The following is a 20,385-nucleotide window of genomic DNA, read 5'->3' as shown; positions in this document are numbered from 1 at the left end:
GTGGTATTTCATCCTATTAAGGGTTAGCCCCAACAAATCCTCCCTAGACATAAATCCAAGTCAAAGACTTCTTTGTTTGAGATTTTTCTTTATTTGTTCCAATTTGTGATCTGCTTTTAATTGTTTCCATGTCACTGCAGATGATTCTGTGCAAATACAAGTGACTCACTGATTTGGGAGTCCTGTGACCTTGCTCAGAGAGCACAGGGGTGGCACCAATCATTTCCTACAGAATGAGGAAGGACTCAGGATTGTAGAAAGGCATGCGTGTCCTCATTGCATCTCTGCAGGGAGACCGGATCTGTTTACACTCAAAGCACATGCACAAAAAGCCACGTAGCTTCCTAATTGTTAATTGCATACTTGACTTTTAACCTTAGCTACTTACGTATGGACTTTTCCACCTTCTCTTTCACTGACCAGATAAAGGCTTTCTCCATTTCGTCAGTGCTCCTCTTCCAGATATTGTTTAGGAGGAGGGGATAGCGGGTCAGTCGATGCAATGGAGCAACCAGCAGCTCCGGCAGGTGCAGTCTCTTGCACTGTTCGTTTTGTTCACACCACTGCTGAAGACAAAGAACACCGCTCTTAGGCCTCCTTTTGCTCTCTGGCAGGTAGGTACAGCTTTATACAAATGTCAAACAAACTGCTTTATGCATCATCAGCTGTAATGAGACAAGGACTAATTAAAGAATAACTTTTTACACAGTGAGAGCAAGTGCAGTGTAAAGGCTCCACCTCTGTACAGGGGGAACCACACTGCTCCTTCCCATTTCAGTTATTGTGGCCATGCTGGTGGATGAAGCCGTGCTCTTATTTGTTTGCCATTTTAATTCCATCAGGAAAACTTCAGTCTCATTTGAGGGCCAATTTTTACGTTCAACTGCTACTTTCTACTAGTGACCTTTCTCCTAGACATGAGTGTCTGAAACCCTTGTCGGAGAGGGAGTGATGTCCCTGAAAGCTGCAGCGTTTGCAGCTGTTACAAAAAGAAAAGCCTTCTTTAGATTTTTCTTCCTAAGCTTGTAACATTGAAGATCAGTCTTAAGCATTTACACTGGTCAGAAATAGCAGAGCCCCATCCCCAGGAGCTCTGCAGCTACCCTGGATGCAGTTACTGCTTTTAGGCAGACACAGTGTCAGCAGAGACAGAGCCTGCACTATTGTTTTAACTTTACAAAGACTTGCCCAATAGCTCTTTTCAGTTTTATATGAGGGAAGTAAACATTCATCTGCTGGTAGTGTTTTGATACCAAGTTCTACATCTGTTCTATCTGTAGTCAAGCCAAACCATGGGGCTAAATCACTGCCATTGCAGAGTGGCTGCTTGCCCTGCTGTCCAGGATGCTGCTTCCTCTCTGAGGGGATGTGGATTAACGAATACCCTTGAGCCCGGTCATCTTCTACAGCATGCAATACCCTATACGCTGTGATCCCATTCAACATTTAAACCAAGCTGATATGCTGGACATGTATCAAAGGAAAATCCATTAGAGGTTTTACAATGTGGCTTGACTTTTTTTTTAAATCCATTTCACTTTGCTAAAGTGTAGGTCACCATGTCAATGGATTATGTGCAAAACATAACATGCTCGATGCTGGCAGTATGTATTTTCTGCCTGCAAAAATGCAGCCAGATTTTCCCTTCTAGCTTTCCACTCTGGCCTGTTTTAAATTACAAATATGGACTTTCACATGCACAGGGGAACATATACTCTGAAGGGTGACTTCTTATGCATGATTATCCCCTGCAGTTTAATTATCTGAGTAAAATGCTACTTTAACAGTTTTGCTTCCAGTGAACTTTTCTAGCCTGTTGTTAAAATCTTTTCATAAGACAGAAAGCCAGAAGACAACAACAACAACAATAAAACCATCACTTTACTTTCAGGTAGATGCCAAAATCTTCTCTCTGTCTCAGGTTTTCCAAGTAGTAGACAGCGGATGTATAATTGAGGCAATAAATCTGGTGTGTCTGGCAGAGGTCACCCTGGAAAAACTGCAAAAGAGGCTTGGAATCTTGTCAAGAAAGAAAAATATCACAACAAAGGCAGGAACAACCCTCTTCATTTTGTAACAGGGTTTTACCTTAGATTTCCTTGTACACAGGAAAAGGGTCTGTGCCCGCCTCTCACTTAGCAGGCACAGGCCAAAATACATATCCCATTGAGATCTTAATTAGTCACTTAAATACATCTGTGGATCTGGTCCATGGAGTAAAGGGAGGTTCTACACGATGGATTGAAAGGAAGCAGGGTACATCTGGAGACAGGGTCAGGATCTGGCCTCAGGAAAACTTCTCCCACAGAGCAAGAAGCTCTGTTGATGGCAATGTCTCCAGAAGGCCTGGGTTGTGGTTCCCCAGGAATGGAAAATCTTTCCATGCTCTGTTCCATGTACAGGGCAGCTTTCCATGACCACCTCAGACATGTCAATGAATAAAAATAAAAATGTCCTACTGACAGGAGGTACTTGAGGCTAAGACCAAACTGCCTGTGACAGATGGCATGTCCTTGACTGACTTGACTGCTTTAAGGTAACCTACGAGCTATGACAAATGGTACATTGCAAAGATCTGCTGAGATTAAACAAAAAAGCTTCTGATTATGTTACCTTTCTGAGTATGGAGATGAAATCCGTAGGCGACCCTGACTCGCTGACATGTTCCTTCACAATTTCAAAAAAAACTTTCCACAAAACTGAGACTTATCTAAGCAACAGGGAAAAAAAAAAAAAAATTAGTATGTCTGATCTGCCTAAGTTTAAGACAACTTTATTTCTCATTCTTGGTCTTTTCAAAGGCTTCAAACCTCATAAGACACCTATGCTTCTCTCCCTGATGTCGCTAGAATTAGCATCAGAATTACACCCAGAGCTTTTTAATCAAACAGAAGATAAAGTAAATCTCTACAAACACCCAGTTATGTCATGATAGTGCCATATGACAAAAGCTTTGAAACAGGATTCTGGTTATTTCATTTAAACTTATTTTACAGTAGCAGCTGTATTTGATAGGAATCAACATGGTAAATTACAATGGATGAATGGTATCTACTTGTAAACATTGTGTGTGACAGAGCTGTGACAACTGGAGGAGACCCTGCTATTTTGAAGAGGACACCATCTTTCATACTTTGACTTTGTTTCATGCTCTGGGAGGTGTGGGAAATTTCTATAAAATGCTATAAGATGAAACCCCCATATTCCTTGTAAGTTAACTTCAAGTTCTTTGTGCCTACACTGTCAGTCAGAAGTGGGGGAAAGCCTGCTCCTAAACCCCTGCTCACCTCCCAAACTGTTTGCACTCATATTCATGACCAGACTGAGTTTTGGGCCAAAGTTTTGGTCAGTCTCAAAGACAGAGCTGGATACGTTCAGCACATTGGCAGAGACCCAAACTCTACACTGTCCATGGTTAGAGCATACAGCAGCCTTGCACATACAAGGGGTGTCAGATGTGTTTGAAGGATCTCCCAGGTCTTTATCTTTGTCATTTTCTTCAGGCATCGTTCTCCTGAAAAATTTGCATATATTACCTTATTGCATTACCTGGTATTTCCCTGTGACCAGAAGTCAACATTGCCCTCTGTGATACTGCTATGAGTTGTTGTTTTAGCTGTATGCATTGCTTTGTTTGATGTACTTACGAGGGCAGGGTTGCTTATAGGACTAGGTTTCTTTCATTTTAACAAGGGTTCATTTTGCACCTTTTACAGCATGCATTTTTTCCTGGATTCAGCCTGCTGTCAAGAAGAAATGCATGCTATATAGTGCATGAAAAAAGCATAAAAGGCAGTGAGAGAAGCTACTTTTTTGTACATTGGTCCAGTCTTTTATGTACAACTATGTACAATAAATGATCATTTCTCTTCCTCATTAATATGGACAACAAAATAAGAAAACAAAATGGAAAATACATTAAAGATAATTGTCTCAAGTCTTGATCAAGCTCTAGCCAAGCTCAAAGCATTTGTGTTCCCAGAATGGCACACCTTCTTTAAGTAAGAATGAAATAGATTAGAAATTACACATCAGCTAAACTCTACTAGATGGCTGCTTGTATGATTTTTGTCCATGACAAACACAAGAGCACAAATACATTGGTTAAAATCTCTTTCCTTCTGCTTCTGAATATGTTCATCTGGTGAGTGGTCAGCTACTGAGCAAAGATGACTTTCTCATGTATTTCTACTTAATTGTTCCTGCTCTGAAGAACTTTCCTGCTCTTCTTGTTTTGCCTAAAAATTGAGATGTTAGTGGTTAAGGCAAGGGTGTAACAGTAAAGAACTTGAAATAGACAATTTGTTTAAGACATTATCATGTGTTACGATATGATTGTGAGCAGACATTACACTTTTGAAGCTGAAGAGCCCCTTCCAAAAATCACTTTGCTGCTAAGGTTGAGGTGTTGAGTTTATTTTTGTCCCATAAAAGAGCTCTAAAGACAAGAAAAACTTCCACATTGCTAATGAAGCTTTGTAAAAGATATTCTTGACTTATTGTCTGTTTTAACTTTCAGGAGCTGAAAATGATCTCCAAGCAACTGGGCACAAGTGGCAGAGTCAGAGAGCATCACAGCCAAGCCTTGTCTTCCTCTTCCTTCTTCCTGGAAGCTGGAGGGTGAGTAGTAGTACATGGATGCAGAGCATCAGCTCAGTGTTGGGGGTAGCCACACCAGGGGAAACCCTGGCTGGTGAGGGATGGTCAGCATTTTATTTTTCCTTGCTCTGCAAGAGTGGCTTAGTAGATAAAAAGGTCTTTGTGCCCATAAGTTTGAGAAAGGAAACTTGTTATTGGAGTTATTTTATAATTCTTAGTTTTGCAGTAAGAATTGTGTAGTTGCTGTCTGCTTTCACAAATCCTTTTAAAAGGACTTTACTTTTGAGAAATTGTCTCAAACTTGTGTTTACTTCAGAAACAACTGTTGAATGAACTCTCCTCCATGCCTGTTTATCTTTTGCTGGAGGCATGTGAGAATTTGCATTAAAGACCCCCACAGAAATACCAAGCAGAAATGATGGAAAGACTAATTATTTGAACTCATTTCCTGTCTTGGGCATTGAGTCTGAATAAAGACCTTATTGATGGATCCTCATCTCCTTTTATTGGACTGGTTGGTTCCTAATCTCAGTAAGATTCCCCACCATTTATTTATTTATTTATTTAAAACTCACCTTGTTTAACTCCTCCAAGTTTGCAAAGAGTTTCCATAAATCCACATCCAAGAGAAATTCTTTACTCTGGAGGTATTTTAGAGTGTTCATAAATATCTTTAAAAACAAAACAAATGCATGCTATTTAGCAGTTTTGCCCATTATATATATGTAATTTTATATATGTGTGTATATATATATATATATATATAATATTTTAATGAAAAGAACATGTAACTCTTTTGAAAAGATTTTTTGATTTTGGAGAGAGCAGAAGATGATGCTGTGAGAAAATTTTTCTGCCATGCCTGAAGGCTAAACAGGGCTTTGTGTAAGGAGCAGGGCATGAGGGTTGGCTCTGGGGTCTTCTGCAGCTACCACATAAGTAGCAATGTCCCTGCCATGTTCTCTGTCTGCCAGGGGCTGCTGATCTGTGCAGGTCTGTGTGAAGGAATTAATAGTATCAGAGTTGTAGTGTGTAGGAATTAATAGCATCAGAATTGCATAGTTACAGAGTTCTATGACTTTTCTAAATGCTTTCCTTCTTAACCCATGCTACACAAGTTGGAGTTACTATGGAAAAGAGAAAAAATGTTGGAATAGCATAAGCAAAGGACTTGTGATGGCTTTCATCTCTTTGGATTGTTCTGTTAACCTGTGTTGAGTGAAAACTGCATTTGTATTGATTGGCTGCTAGGATGCTATATTACCTAAGGTCTGACAGTGATCTTGGAGCTGTGCTAAATCTGGCCTAAAGCTGAAAAAGGCTTAAGAAATGTAGATTATTAAGTGGAATTTTTCGTATGTGTGTGAAAAGCATTAATGAAAGAAAACCCATCACCCATGTGCTAAGACTGAAGAGCTAGTGAGAGTGTTTGCTTAGCCTTGCATAATTCTTTAACTGCCACAAACAGTTGACCTGAGAACTTAGTTGGGGCTTATGGTGATTAAGTCCCCTATGGGTATTCATTAAATCAGTGAAATACCTGAATGCTGGGAAATACTTAAAATAGCAAGTATCTGTAAAACTGGACACCTAAATTCAGCGTATTTCTTTGGCAGCAGAGTTTGGGAAACTGGTGTGGACTGAACATGGGTCATGTGGGGCTGGTGAAGGTTTGTCTGTGAAGTCCTATATAAGATTTAGCAAGGAGGCTGCACATCTCCTGTTATTCTCATCCTTCCCAGGATTCACTTTTTTTTTACCTTCTCAGATCGCTAACCAAAGAGTCTGTAAGTAAGGACACTTCAATCCTACCTTGGACTTATTGTTCCCTTTCCCATCCTTTTCTGTGCTGCTCCACCAAGGAGGAATTCAACCTGCTCCCTATTTATTCCCTTTACTTTGCAGTATTTATTGTACTGCCTAGATTACTTACTCATCAACAGATAAGATTAGTGAAATATTTTCTCTGTTTTTCCTTGAACTAATACTAATATATAAATTTTTTTTTTTTGGGGGGGGGAGGGAGGGTGGAAAGGGAAGGAGGAGTTGGGAAGCAATAGCCTATCATTCCCCTGTAGATGCCAAAGGAGAGGGTACAGATGGCTTTATGTCTACTGTGCTGTCAACAGGGCAAGCAATGTTTCATCATTCTTGAGAAATGAAATCTTAAGTTACCATCTTGAGAACCAGCAAATGATCCAGAAAGTAAGTGCATTCACTTGTGAAAAGTTCCCACACCGCTTCTTCTTTTTTGACTTCCAACCGGCTGTTGACATCTTTCTGCTCAGTCTGTTGAGCCTTTATAAACTCATGCCAAGATTTACTCTATTGATTGAGGAAGAAGAAAAAATAATTGACTGTCACATCAACTCCTTCAGACCATATGAAAAGAATCTAATATCTATTTACCCATATAGAGTCTGGCTGACAGTATTAGTAATTCTTCTGCTGAAAGTTTGAAGTTTTCATTAAAAATATTTAAAAACCTGACATTTTCCTCTAAAATATTCATAACATAAACACACCGAACTTGAAAGTAGTGCAGAATAATAGCCTATGTCTGTAGGATGCTGTACCAAAAAATAGTGTGCAGCTTGCAAAAGCTAATTAATGTAATGTGTTGTACTGGTGCTGCTGGAAAGCAGAGATGGAGGATAGCCTCCTGTTTTTCAGATAGTAAAATCAAGGTACCAAAGGACTAGGCTTTTGAAATGCATTTCATATCCAGATTAATGTAATAAAGTATGGTAACTTGAAAGTAAGACAAAAGTTTTATCTCCATCTCTTAGAGCTTAACAGATAGCTTTTATGGTACAGTATACTGAGTATTTTGATACCTTGCAACAGCAGAAATCATATGTGCCGCAATCTGTGATCTTAACAGTTGAAAGACAGTTTTCCAGATCTTGCTTCTGTTTGTCTTTACCCTGTTTAACAACAACAAAAAAATCACCCCTGATTCATACAGTGTTTTGAAGATCAGTGAGAAGTTTACTCAGCTGAATAACCTTGCTTTGATCTCTAAGGAGCTTGCCCTTAACCACGTGATTTTCTTATATTTCCATGCTTTCCTGCTCGGAGATGAGACAGCAATGGCAGGCTTATTTGTACTTATGGGTGGTGTGTGTAGGTGGCTTTGAGGTGTGGGTGTGTAAGATCTTGTTTATGTAACACAACGGTCTTAGGCAGGGCAGATCATTGGTATGGCAACAGACAATGGACTGCCACCACAATACGGAACAAATAAAATATTTTGTTTCCTCCAGCACAGCCAGAATTATGGGACAGCAAACTCATATCTGAAATCTTCTTCCTGCCATCTTTGGTGTATAAATCTTGAGAGATTATTTATTTATTTATCTTAATTTGAGTTTTGTATTAAAAATAACTCCTCTAGTCAGCTGCATAGCAGCGTCTGTAAAATGAGATCTTAGAAAGCTTAAACAGCAACTGGATTCTGTTCATGTAAGGGATCATGAAAGAAAAGCTTTTGGTTTGGCTTTATTTTTCAGGCCAGCAGTGCCATGTAAAAAGTTTAAGCAACGTTTAGGAACCCAAATTTAGTTCTGTGAACTTAGATTTATAAGGAGTGTCACTAAGTTTTATCTGCTCTCTGGAACTATATACACATACTTCATGGATTGCTATTGTCTGAATTTTAGGCACTGAATTTAAACCAACTTTGAAATATGTATTTAACTATATAATATTTGAAATTCACAATTTAAGCTGAGCTCTTAGTTCTGCAAGATGTCTTGAAAAGGAGTGGATGTAATGCACCATGCTTAACCAATACATTAAAAATGACTTTTTATATATTAAATTTTATGCCATGTAATAATATCAAAAATCACTTGACTAAATATTAACTGTATTTTATTGCAAATTTCAAATATTTCAAAGTCTAAACTGTGGTTTAGGCTGTGCTCCTTGAAATTCTGTATAAATGCTGTCAAACGAAGTGGGAACTCATATATGCTAATCCAAGTATTTGATTTACTTGCATAAACTTGTCTTTGACGGTAGAGATTTAGAAAATAAAATATAAAAAAAATGGGTAGGAAAGTTTCATGAATACATCTTTAGGGGTATAAAGTTATCAAGACACTTGCAAATGGTTTTGAAAAGAAATTTGGATACCATTGCAAGTGAAAATTTTCATAACAGAAGACAAGGGAATGTGTTAGAAAAGGAAATTAACTGAAAGGTGTTGGTGTGTGCTTTCATTGGAGAGAATCAGGGCACTCATGAGGACAGGAAAGGTGTAAGAATGCATCTAAAAAGCCAGCTGGAAAGGTGAAGCTCAAATACCTTCCGTATCAGGCAAAGTAAAGTTTGGGCTGGCATGCAGAAAATACATGACACAGTGAGTTTAAAGCAAGAATGTGAAAGAATTACCAAGGGTTTTGCCTGGGGCAGCCTCTCAGGGGTGCGGCTCAGGTGGGTGAGATGCAGGATCATGACCCTAGTGACACTACCCATGGCAGAGCCTGCCACAGCCACCATGTGCTCCCTCACCCTGTTGGGGTTGGGGGTGAGTGTGCTGGCTGTCTTCTCACACGTTACGTGCAGTGTCACCTGAGGCTGTGCTGGAGTCACCCTACCTTTATTGCAGACGAACGACCAAGCAGGTGCTTGGTCCCAGAGGCAGGTTAGAATTCCATGCTCTGCTCGCCTGCTGGCTGCCTTTCTTCAAGGGCAGTAGAGTGAAGAAACTCTTTTTACCCAGGTTCAGGTTAGTTGTGTGAGAAAGCAAGGTCAGTGCAAAGGAAAAAACATGGTGAAATACTCACAACTCCTCTTTTGGCAAATGGCCACCTTGGCTTTTTGGACTCTAATGGGTAAAACAAATGTATTATCAGTAAAGAAACAAATAGCTAAAAATAAAACTGTTATTTATGTTTTTTCCCCTTAATGAAGACTGATATACCATACTTTACTTGGCTCAAATTTAGTACTTTTGTTTCATCAGTTTGTGCACCAGACTTAAAAGCCATTAAGGCTGTTGGGATGGTGTCTGGTTGATGCTGAACTTTCCTGCTTTCTGCAGATGATCAGTTTGTGACTGACAATTTTTAACATGGGGAAATGCATCATACCTCAGGCCAATTCTTAAAGATATCCATTGTTCTGAAAGAAGAATTAACCTACATCTTCTCATTAGTGGTGTCTTGGAATTATGCAGATACTTATGGTACTTTGTACGAATCTTTTAAATTTGCTACACTGTAAAAGTATCATTGTCTGTACAGAGTAGTTTCTGCAACAGTAGGAATATCTTTGTGGAAAGTAGTGTCCATGGGATCACAGCTGTAAAGCATCCATGTATAAGCAGTCCTAAATTCCCCAAGCCTCAGAGCTGTCATGGGGCTAGCACAGTGGTGCAGGCTGTAACTCATGGTCCTCAGAGAGGCCCAGGGAAGGCTGGGAATACAGATGGAATGCACTGGTGGGAGGCTAGAGATGGCTAAGGTTGTACAGCAAGAAATATGGAAGGATTTTCTGAATTTATGTTACCTACCTTCAGGCCTATGTGTCACTGGGAATTGCAGTTGAAACCTTCTTTTGAATTTTGAAGACCTTGGCCATTGTTTCTGGGGATGGCCAGGTTATTTGTTTTTGTGAAGCTGATGGTTATAACCCTATTTATTTGTGGTAAATTTTGATCTCTGGTCACCAGCATATTATAGTCTTTGGCAATCACCTGTGCACTATACCATATTCCACAAGAGAGATTTGTAGAAACTGCTCTCAGGTCAATACTTCTGTGTTGGAGGTTCTCATGAACAACATATAGCGATGAGTTGGGTTTGCTACCTTTGTGATTAGAGCACTAATTGAAAAGGTAGCGTGGGGCTCTCTCTTTCCTCTGCTCAAACATCAGTGTCCTAGAATGTGCCCAGAGAAGGGCTGCGAAGCTGGTGAAGGGCCTGGAACACAAGTACTGTGAGGAGCAGCTGAGGGAACTGGGGTTGGTTATTCTGGAGAAGAGGAGGCTCAGGGAAGACCTTATTGCTCTCTACAACTACCTGAATGGAAGGTGTGGGGAGCTGGGGGTCAGCCTCTTCTCACAGGTAACTCTAGTGATAGGACTAGAGGGAATGGCCTCAAGTTGTGCCAGGGGAGGTTCAGGTTGGAAATGAGGAGTCATTTCTTCTCAGAGAGAGCAGTCAGGCATTGGGATGGGTTGCCCAGGGAGGTGGTGGAGTCACCGTCCCTGGGGGTGTTCAAGGAAAGGTTGGACATGGTGCTTAGGGACATGGTTTAGTGGGTGACATTGGTGATAGGGGGATGATTGGACCAGATGATCTTGGAGGTCTTTTCCAACCTTAATGATTTTATGAGATAAGCATTTGTAACTCGACTGCTTGCAGATGGAAATCCTGACCTGGCCACTGGTTGCTCCTGTGGAGGAGGGATGTAATACGTCCTGCCTCCTTCAACTATCTCTTACATTTTGCATTCAACAATAAAATGCAGAAAAAAAAATAAATCAAGACATTTTTATGAGCACTGTAGGTGCTTTGGTTTTGCTTAACAGAATCCCCCATTGTGGCTCTGTTGTTTTGTGTGGCATTGCTGCACCGATCCTCCTCCCCTCCCCATCCCATGTGCACACACACGCCTGTTGCAGCTTTTGCTGGGCTCAGATGAGCAAACCCCACACTGTATCTGACCTGCGTTTAGCAGCAGGGCTGTGTGGGGCAGGTAGTCCAAGGCACTGTCTGACACCAGGAGGTCTCCAGGGAATACCTCGAGTCCTGGCAAACTCACTACCACAGAGCTACGCCGGCGCTCGGCTGATCTGCAAGAGGCAACAGCAACATGTGTCAACTCTCTCCTCTTGTGGCTGCAGAGGAAATTCCTGAAGTGCTCCTTCCTGATGTGGGAGGAAATGAGCTAAAATCTAAATCACAGTGGGTATGACGTAAGGTATTATAGGAAAAAAATAGAAGAAAACTTCAGTGATCCCAGCAGATATCCCGTTATCTTTACAACTGCACAGTGCTGCTGAGATTGAGGTGTTCATAGTCATGGCCTGCCTCAGAAGAGGGGTACTCAGAGAATTTAAATATGAGAAATTCCTGCGTTCTTTGAAGATTAAGCAAAAAACAAGGTGAGACTTCAGGATATTTTTGGCACTGGAGTCCAAAGGAGCAGTTACATACTATGCTTCTACTGACATGTGCCAGTACTTTTGACCTTTATATAACTCAGGAGATATCAGGAAAAGACAGTAGAGTCTTACAGTTAAATGTTTGTTGTTGTTATTGTTTTATTATATTTAACCTTTTAGTTAGTTTGTGTCATTCTCTTTCTAAATCTTTAAAGATTTTTATGCTAATTCAGATATGTTGTATTTTGAATATAATGTGATTTAGCAGCCCTGCTGATCTGCAACAAGTAACTCCAACTATTGTTGTTACTAACGGAGGGCATTGTCTGGGATGTAGATCCATCAAGTGAAATGACACAGGCATTTTGTATCCAATGGTGTGTTTGTGCCAGAGGCTGCTTGCATTCAAATACAGAAATTATTGATGCATATTAAATACTTTATTGAATTTTGCTAATAATTCACACCCATACCTAATTAATGGTGTTAGCATATGGTTGCAGAATGACTGGCGTCTGCAGCTGCTATTCTACTGTCTACCATTGACTGATGCAAGCAGACCACATCTGATTTCAAAGGGTCGGTAACAAAGTAGCTGAGGAAGGAGGTGTGAAGTGTGTGTGCACATAGAAAAATGATCTTTTTTAAGTCTCCATTTATTGTGTGTAGTAATTTTGGTTAGTTAAGTATCTTTCCTTTATATTCTTTGCCTAGGCAGATGTCTTACTGGGAATATTTAGCCCTTTGAGCCCTTTGCCAACAGTTGATGTGAAACCTTGCAGGCATTTTTTTCTTTCTTTTTAAAATTTGTTTCCTCCTCTCCTTTCCTTCTCCTTTCCCCTCTACCCCTCTCCCCCCCCCCCAAGTGCACAAATAGCCACTTAAAAATTTATCATTTGGCACATGGGTTCTGAGGTAGAGAACTGCTATTTTATTTGCATAGTAGGAAAGGGAGATTTTTTTTTTTTTAATTATCTGATGGTGACACTGTTTGCAATTGTCTTAGATAAACCAACTAAATTGTACGTTGTAAAGGAAAGGTCTACTCCTAATAACTGACAGCTGCAGGCTGTCGGGAGGGCCAGGTCTGGGACTTTAGCACTTGAAACAAGCATTTTAGGGCTTGAAAACTAAGAGTTGAGGATCTTACAATGTGCAATTTATGGCTTCTCTAAAAGCTTTTCATTTTCTGATAGTCCTTCTGAATTGGGAACATAACATCTTTTTTATTTATATTGAGGAATTTGCAGTGAATCTTCTATGAGTTTCCCCATGAAATTAAACATAGCCCATGGTTTAAGAGCTTTTATGGATGGGGTCTGTTTGTTGGTTGTCCGCAAGCCTGCACCAGTGCAGTGGAGACTGCTTCCTGATGAGGTGTTCTGAGTGCTATCTACTGCAATTCTATGTTTTGGAAACAGTTGTATTAAGATACTTCTGAAACCACTTGTGATTCCACTATGTAATCTCTTGGTCAACTGGATTATTATATAAACTGGATGGTGCAATATAATACAAAAATAATCCCAAAAGTTGTCACTCCTGTACTGGGAAATTCAGGAGACTTATTTCAACTTGGCAAAATTTCATTGTGAATTCAATGTATTACTGATCTTTAAAGTATCTTGCCTACTGCAATTTCATAATATATTTTGGAGGTTGACCACTTATGTAGATGAATAAAGGGAAGCACGGTTTCATTGTAACAGAGTTAAATCTTGTTATTTCCCTAGATAAAAAAGGTCTTGAACTTCAGAGACACATCTAAACAAGCTCTTCATGTAGGAATGCAAGCCTGTGATGTGTGGGAGCATGCTAAGGTCACTTGGATGTGTATCTACAACATACCCTTGCATTCTGACATGTCTGGTGTGATTAATGACTTACATGCCTAAATTATGTACTCACCCTTCACAGATTAAGGTACAGATACAGGTATCTGTGATCATCTGGCCTGGTGCCTGTAGATATATTAGGTATATTAACTGCTTTTGTTGATTTTTACTGGAGAAATGAAAATACGTAAGTGCTGTGTGATACAATTTATCAGTATTTGGGTCAGCATGTGATGTTTTACCATCTTTTCTTGCCTGCTGACCCTGTAGCTTTGCCTTTTTTCAATAGCTTGTGTTTGATTTTCTTACTAAGGGCAGGGTGCTGTGGTCCTTGATTGGTAGGAATGCTTGTACTTTAGGGATGAATTTGATCACAAGAGGAGATATCATCTGTGCAATAATTCCTCCTTCAAATCTACTTGTTTTGTGAAACAAGATAATGTCATGTTACAAAGATATGGAAAATTGTTAAATATGCTGAAGCAGCTCATTGTCTGGAAAAATAAATACCCTGAGTATAGTTGTTCCTAGGGCATGGAGAGTTTCAGATGACTGCTTTTTAGAGGTGTGTGTCCCAGTATGTTCATAATCTTAGCCTACCAAGACCTTTAAATGTCCCAGAGAACAGACATTTATATGAATCCCCATACTTAAGTGAATACTACATCGAAGTATTTTAGGGTGGCCATGGTACTGAGGCAGTTGTCAGTTGATGACACTGTTAACCAAATGGCTCAGGAAGGGTATTTGGACTCCCTGCCTTAAAGTGTTTGCAGGACACTTTATGGGTATATGAGACATTGAAAGAGGAAGAGGAGTACTTCAAGATGGCTGAGCCCAGCTGTCTCAACTCACAGAAAATGACCTGCAGGTACTGAGAATACTCTTCCTTAGCATTATGTCTGTAGGAAATTGATCCAGTTTTGCACCCAGTCCCTGATACACTGAACAGGGCAAAGAGAAAACGAGCTCAGAGTAAATTTAAGACTTTTTAAATCAACATTTCCTTCCACTGCAGTGTTGACTTTAGCTTCTCACCCTGTCTCCACTACATGCACCTCTCTCTCTGCTGCCCCTCTGGTTCTTCGGTTTGTTTATTTTGGCTGATTATTTTTAATCAGCATCAGTTCAGCATGTTGCTATGTTAACAGAGACGTACTGCCATTACTTAGAGCTGTGTGAGGGAAGGCTGCTTAAAATGAGCGCTGCTGCTTAAAGAAAGGCTTTTACAAGTACAACCTGAGAGTGAGGAGAAGAGATGTTCATTAAAACTGAAGGACAGCAGCATGTTTTTACCCTGGATGATATGTGAGGCAGTGTCAAAGGAGGGTCGCCATTTGTCCCAAAGTTCTTCTAGACCGAGGGAATAATCTGACACTTCAGCACTTCTCTCTGGCTGTGTTAATAAGGGATTAGCTGTTAAGAAGTTAGACTAATGGTTTGGGTAAGGGAGGAGCTGCATACAGTCCTTGCCCAGACTGCGGATCAAATTCAACTTGACAAAAAAGTTAAAAGCAGAAAATAGGGATTATTATTTTACATTTCTGCACATTCAAACATTGGTCAGAACAACAAATAGAAGTTGTAGTACATCACCTAAACCTATTTTTTCTCTTTCTTTCCTGCTGGTAGCCAAGGAATAAAGCTTGAAATGTTCCCTGTGTTATTTCTTGATTTTTTTCTTTGAATGTCTGGATGAAAGCCCAGAGGCAATATCCTAGCTGGCATGCTGGTATGTATTGGATTCCCTCTGAACCTGCCAGGCAAATGGCACCAAGAGAAGGTGTGTGCACTAAATGTTTCATATTCTCCTGTTTTTAGCCATTTGAAGTTGATATTCTTCAAATTTTCACCTGATTTGCTATTAATCATGCAAATCTTCACCCTAGCAGTAAACCATGCTAATGCTTTATAGTTTTGCACGGGGTCAGTGCAGATAAACTGTTTTCATAATTAGACACAAAGATCTCTCACCCCTCTCTGCCACCCATCCCCTTCTCCCCTTTTCTACTGTAAATTCAAAAGGCTAAAGAGTGTTTTGAAAATTGCAATAATTCAGAAAATCTAGGAAGCCTTTTCTACAGTGAACGTGTTATTTCAGCTGCATGCACACATTTGTTAAACTTTGTCTAGGGAACTGTGTTGCATGTTGATTCATGGACTGTACCAGCCTTCTTCACCCCTCAGTCCCAAACACAAACAGACTTGATACACAAACCTGTTGGCAAACTGCTAATAATAAAAGAGCTTGTACCTCAATAATGTGTAACTATGGGGAAGAAGAGATACAGATCAAATAATGATATCTGCTGCCTTAAGAAGTGAAACACAGTAAGGTAGAGTCACGAAACCAATGTACTGCTGTTTGTTGTGAGGCTCCTTCTGTCTTCTCCAAGCCTTGCTCATCAGTGCTTTTAATGTACCTGACTCACCTGCATGCCTCACCTGAAATCTGTGAGGGAATCATGCAGTAAGGTGAACAATGCAACATCAGTGGGAGAGGTATTTTGTAGGATTAATGATCAGCAGCAGTCCTAGAGCTGCTTTGCTTGCATCTGAGAACAATATTGAGCTGTTCTGCTAGCTTCTTTGCTCCTTTTTCCCTCCCACAAAGTTTTGAAGAATGCCACTCAAGATTATGAGATGTTTCACATTCTTCAGGCTGAAATTTGACCCTACTAATCCAAACAGCCAGACCTTTTGGCAGTTAGTTCCTAGTGCAGAGCTCTCTGATGATCCAGCTGAAGTATTGTGTGAAATATGTCGGGGGAGGGCCACCTTCAAAAGAAAATCTCACTAAAAAGTTTAGTATAACACACTGGTGACAGGCATGTCACAAAGTAAATCTACAAATTAAAGTAGAATTATGCGTACATGCCTCACTGTTCAGATTGTCTTAGTGAAGTTGATTTATCAAAATATACAGAAGTGAAGCTTAAAATGAGATGAAACAAATATATGCATACCTTTGTATAGGCAGTCCACTCTTCTGGAAAAACAAACAAACAAAAGAAAAAAAAATAAAACAGAAAAAAAGTAAGATATCCTCATTACTTTGTCAGAAAGCAAGCAAGTAATCTAATGTTGTGAAAAAAAAGTACTGATTCATTAAGAAAAATATACTACATACACCTAGACACTGGCTAATTATTTCCGTTGTTGTGGATAAGGGAGCAGAACTCATTTGATATCCAAAATGTATTCAATATTTGATGGGGAGAAAGTACCTTTAGTTTGTGGAACAATGCTGACTAGTTATTAAAGAGACATATACCTATTTGACACCATCCATGTTCACTGAAACCTGTCTGGGCTTTGCATGAGGATGGAGTCAAGCAATATAGCTCAATATAGCTTCTTGTGCAAGTGGTGCAAAGCCTTTGACAGTGAATCTGGCAGCAAAGCTGACTTGTGTAGCACCTCTCCTTTTCTCCTCAGGGTCTGTTATGGGGGAAAGCTGACCAGGAAAAGCTGACAAGGAAAGGAAGAGGGCTAGCTTCTCTTTTGCTTCTTTTTGTTTACTGATTCTGGTACTCATCACACCAGTGTTTCTTTTTTTTCAGAAAAGATTGCACATTTGGCTGCATACAAATGGAGGGGGAAAATGAATGGCAGAACTAGGTAAGAGGACACAAAGAAAGGGAATGGGACCTTTCTTAAACCTTAATGTTTGCTTTAGTAGTAGCAAACCTCAAATTGGGCTCAATTGTGTTGAGTGACTTAATTCTCGGTTGTGCTGGGGTAACTAATGCTATTTAGTAAAAGAGAATACAGAGCTGCCATGGCTTATGGAGAACCCTGCTGTAGGACTCTGGAAAGAATATAACCTTCTGAAACTCGAGCCTGTCCTGGATAAGTTACTTAGTCTTATTTTTTCATAGCCCCACAGCAGTTACACTGGCCCACCAGGGCGAATGGACAGAGGTGGAAGGAGTGGCCATGCCACTAACAGTAGACTAGGCCAACGTGGTCACTAATAGCTGGAACTGTGCTCTTTTTTTGATTTGGAAAGAAAATTCTCCCTTACTGGTGAGTGTAGAAGTTGGTCTGTTATAGAAATGGAATATGGGCTGGGTGGCTGCTCAGGCTAAGAATTAGGCCATAATGGCTCAACACCGAATATGTAAGACTGCAAAGGAGGTCACATCATATCATTCCTCTTACCTGGATAGCCTCCTGTGGCATACAGCTGGGGTGGGGGAGTCTCCTAGGCAGCGTAACATAGTTGGCTTGCCAAGAGTTTTGGAGCATCTCATTGGGACTGCCATTTCTTAGAGGATCTTTTTGGCTTGGTAACTTTAATCCAGAGCTGGCAGACTCTGGATCTGCTATGGTTGTCTCCGACTTTGCTTTGGAAGACAATAATTTTGCATGGACGCAAGAAGGCAAAGACAGTGAGGAAGATTTAATGCACCGGGGTGGACTTTTACAAATGTGGTGGAGAGAGCTGGTGTATTCCTTTTGATTCCCTAGCTGAGTTGTGTTAATGGAGTCCTGAAATGTTGGTGCTTGTGAGGCAGAGGCCATCCGTAGACGCCTTAAAGTTGGAGAGGTGGAAATTCTGGCCAGAGCATGCCGGTCAAACTGGAAAGGTGCATGATGACTTCCAGTGCACTCCTCTGTGGGAAGCTTCAGGAAAAGAGAAGAAGACTCAGTATACCCACGTCTTCGAGTGAAGTCACTTGTAGGCATGGTGGTGTCCATACAAGCTGATACTGGTTGTGTTTCACAGGGACTGAAGACATCTTCTAGACTGCTGCTTCTACACAAAACAATATTTTCTTTATGAAGCTCATTTTCATTCTTTAGAAATTCCATATTGGTGCAGGTTCCTTTGACCAAGTCTGGAGAATAATCAGAACTTTGTTGTTGCATCTTTATTTGTAGCATGAGGATTTATAGCTGTGTGCACCAAGCAAAAATGATCAGAAAAGGTTTTTAGAAACTTGCTGTATGTTTTTTTTTTTCTTTTTTAATGAGAGAATACATAAATTGAAAAAGTCTAAACAAGATAACGTAGGTATGTGCATGAATACAGAAACTATTGCCTGCAGTTCGAATCCTGCTTAAATGCAGGTTTCAACAGCTCCAGAACAGTATTTCAGTGAACTGTGAGTGTGCAAGCAGTGTCAGCATCAGTCAGCAGAACTAATTAAATTGTAAAGACTAGCTGTGTATTTAGGAACTGTGCTCATCTGGTGCTGCAGCCACCTAATTTCCTGTTGCTACTCCCCCTAAATGAGGCTGTAGCACTGCTGTACACAGGATAAAAATGAAGTCGCTAGCTCTCAAGACTCCTACTGGTTGCTAAACAGTTTACATACAAATACTAATTACTTGCTGAAAGATTAAGCAAATACAATTTATCATTTATGTAAGGTGAGTCCAATCATTCTTTTCTTTTCTTCAGGAAAAGTATTTTGTAGTAAACATTATGTATATGTAATAAACTAATGAAAAAAACAATTTATCAAATAAAATTATCTTTTGATTGATGAGTAAATATGTTCCATGACTCATGGATCTCTATTTTAAGGTATTTTGATGACTAGTCTCTCTAAAACTGGACTGACATTTCAAATTATAACTGATGATTATTAAACCTCTTCAGCTTTAATTCATCTGCTTCTTTTGCTAGGAGGAATCTTAAAGCTGTTCATGATTGCTGGCTTGGTTGGGCACTATTATTTATTAATTTATTTGAATGATTTTATTCACACATACGTTGGCTTTTTTTCTTGAGCTATTATCACATGTTGAATATTAATTTTGAGTGACTTTGTAGTCCTCTAAAATGGATTTGTCAAATGACAAGAAACAAATTCTTTCATCAGGTTTGCCAGTTCAAAATACTGTTATTTACAAACTCTTCAGCCAGTAGAAGACAGTCATTCAAATGCTTACAGGAAGCAAAAGCATATATTTACAATGGAAATGGCTTCATTCACAAGTGTAGTGAATAGCCACAAATACATTAGCATCTGCTCATTCTCCTTTAATAAATAAAGGTTAATTAATGCATAGGCTCATTAAAATGGACATAAAATCACATTCAATATATATCAATATATAATTGTTACAATAATGAGTAACAATTACTATATTCCAGTTTTTAGTAAAGATACAATTGCATACCATTGCTGTGAACACATTATTGCTAAGTGATCTTTTAAGACTTATATTTTGTGAAGTGCAATTACATCTAGATATAATAAGGAAAAGATATTGCAGAATTTTATAGACAGATATGGAATTTCCAGATATTTATGTAGAATTCTATTGTAGAAATAGAAAAGATTAAAGACATATTTTCATGGAAGTTTCATATTAAACTTAAAAAAAAAAACAAAAAACAAAACAAAAAATCCCAAAGATAAAAGGTAATGAAAAATAATATTTTTAAAGTAGAAACTAAAGAAATTGTTCTTAAATGTCTCAGCAGCAAAATATTTGTAAAGAAAATACAGTGTAGAAAATTCAGAAATATCCCCCACACATGCAGAAAAATTAGTGTATATGATTAAACTTACCAAGCTAGCTAGGTGAAGATTTACCAGCTTCTAGAATGTCATGTCCTTTTAATGTGCAATTAAGTCAAATTTCCAACAAGTGCTTGATTAACTGCATATTAGGCTTAGGAGCAGAGACAGTGTTTTCTCTTTTAAAGCCTCCTTACTGAATGCAGTTATAGGGAACTAGTTTTTCTTCTTGTAGATTTGTTTCTAGGGGATTTGTTTATCAGGTCAGACGGAAGTGGCTTCAGGATCAATGCCCATTTACAAATGGTAACATGATCCATACATTTTATTAAACTTAATTCCCTAATTAATTCTT

At 39.4% G+C, this 20,385-nt stretch overlaps 1 protein-coding gene and 1 long non-coding RNA gene across 2 annotated transcripts in view; one reads left to right on the top strand and one right to left on the bottom strand.

The window, feature by feature from the left end:
• The window catches only part of PLEKHG7 (pleckstrin homology and RhoGEF domain containing G7), a 32,267-nt gene extending 13,841 nt beyond the window's left edge, over positions 1-18,426 (bottom strand). The window contains exons 1-10 of the mRNA XM_068668185.1: positions 17,716-18,426; positions 16,518-16,540; positions 11,277-11,404; positions 9,393-9,433; positions 7,437-7,526; positions 6,775-6,924; positions 5,171-5,270; positions 2,614-2,705; positions 1,886-1,999; positions 389-563 (exon numbers count right to left, since the gene is read on the bottom strand). Of these exons, the coding sequence (XP_068524286.1) occupies positions 389-563; positions 1,886-1,999; positions 2,614-2,705; positions 5,171-5,270; positions 6,775-6,924; positions 7,437-7,526; positions 9,393-9,433; positions 11,277-11,404; positions 16,518-16,540; positions 17,716-18,426 (1,624 nt within the window). The remainder of the gene's footprint in view (positions 1-388; positions 564-1,885; positions 2,000-2,613; positions 2,706-5,170; positions 5,271-6,774; positions 6,925-7,436; positions 7,527-9,392; positions 9,434-11,276; positions 11,405-16,517; positions 16,541-17,715) is intronic.
• LOC137848762 (uncharacterized) overlaps positions 275-20,385 on the top strand; it is an 86,332-nt gene continuing 66,221 nt past the window's right edge. The window contains exons 1-2 of the long non-coding RNA XR_011091509.1: positions 275-614; positions 4,520-4,620. This is a non-coding gene — a long non-coding RNA (uncharacterized lncRNA). The remainder of the gene's footprint in view (positions 615-4,519; positions 4,621-20,385) is intronic.

Source organism: Anas acuta, chromosome 1, assembly GCF_963932015.1.
Source record: "Anas acuta chromosome 1, bAnaAcu1.1, whole genome shotgun sequence".
NCBI classification, from domain to species: Eukaryota; Metazoa; Chordata; class Aves; order Anseriformes; family Anatidae; genus Anas; species Anas acuta.
This window is presented reverse-complemented; position numbering and strand designations above follow the sequence as displayed.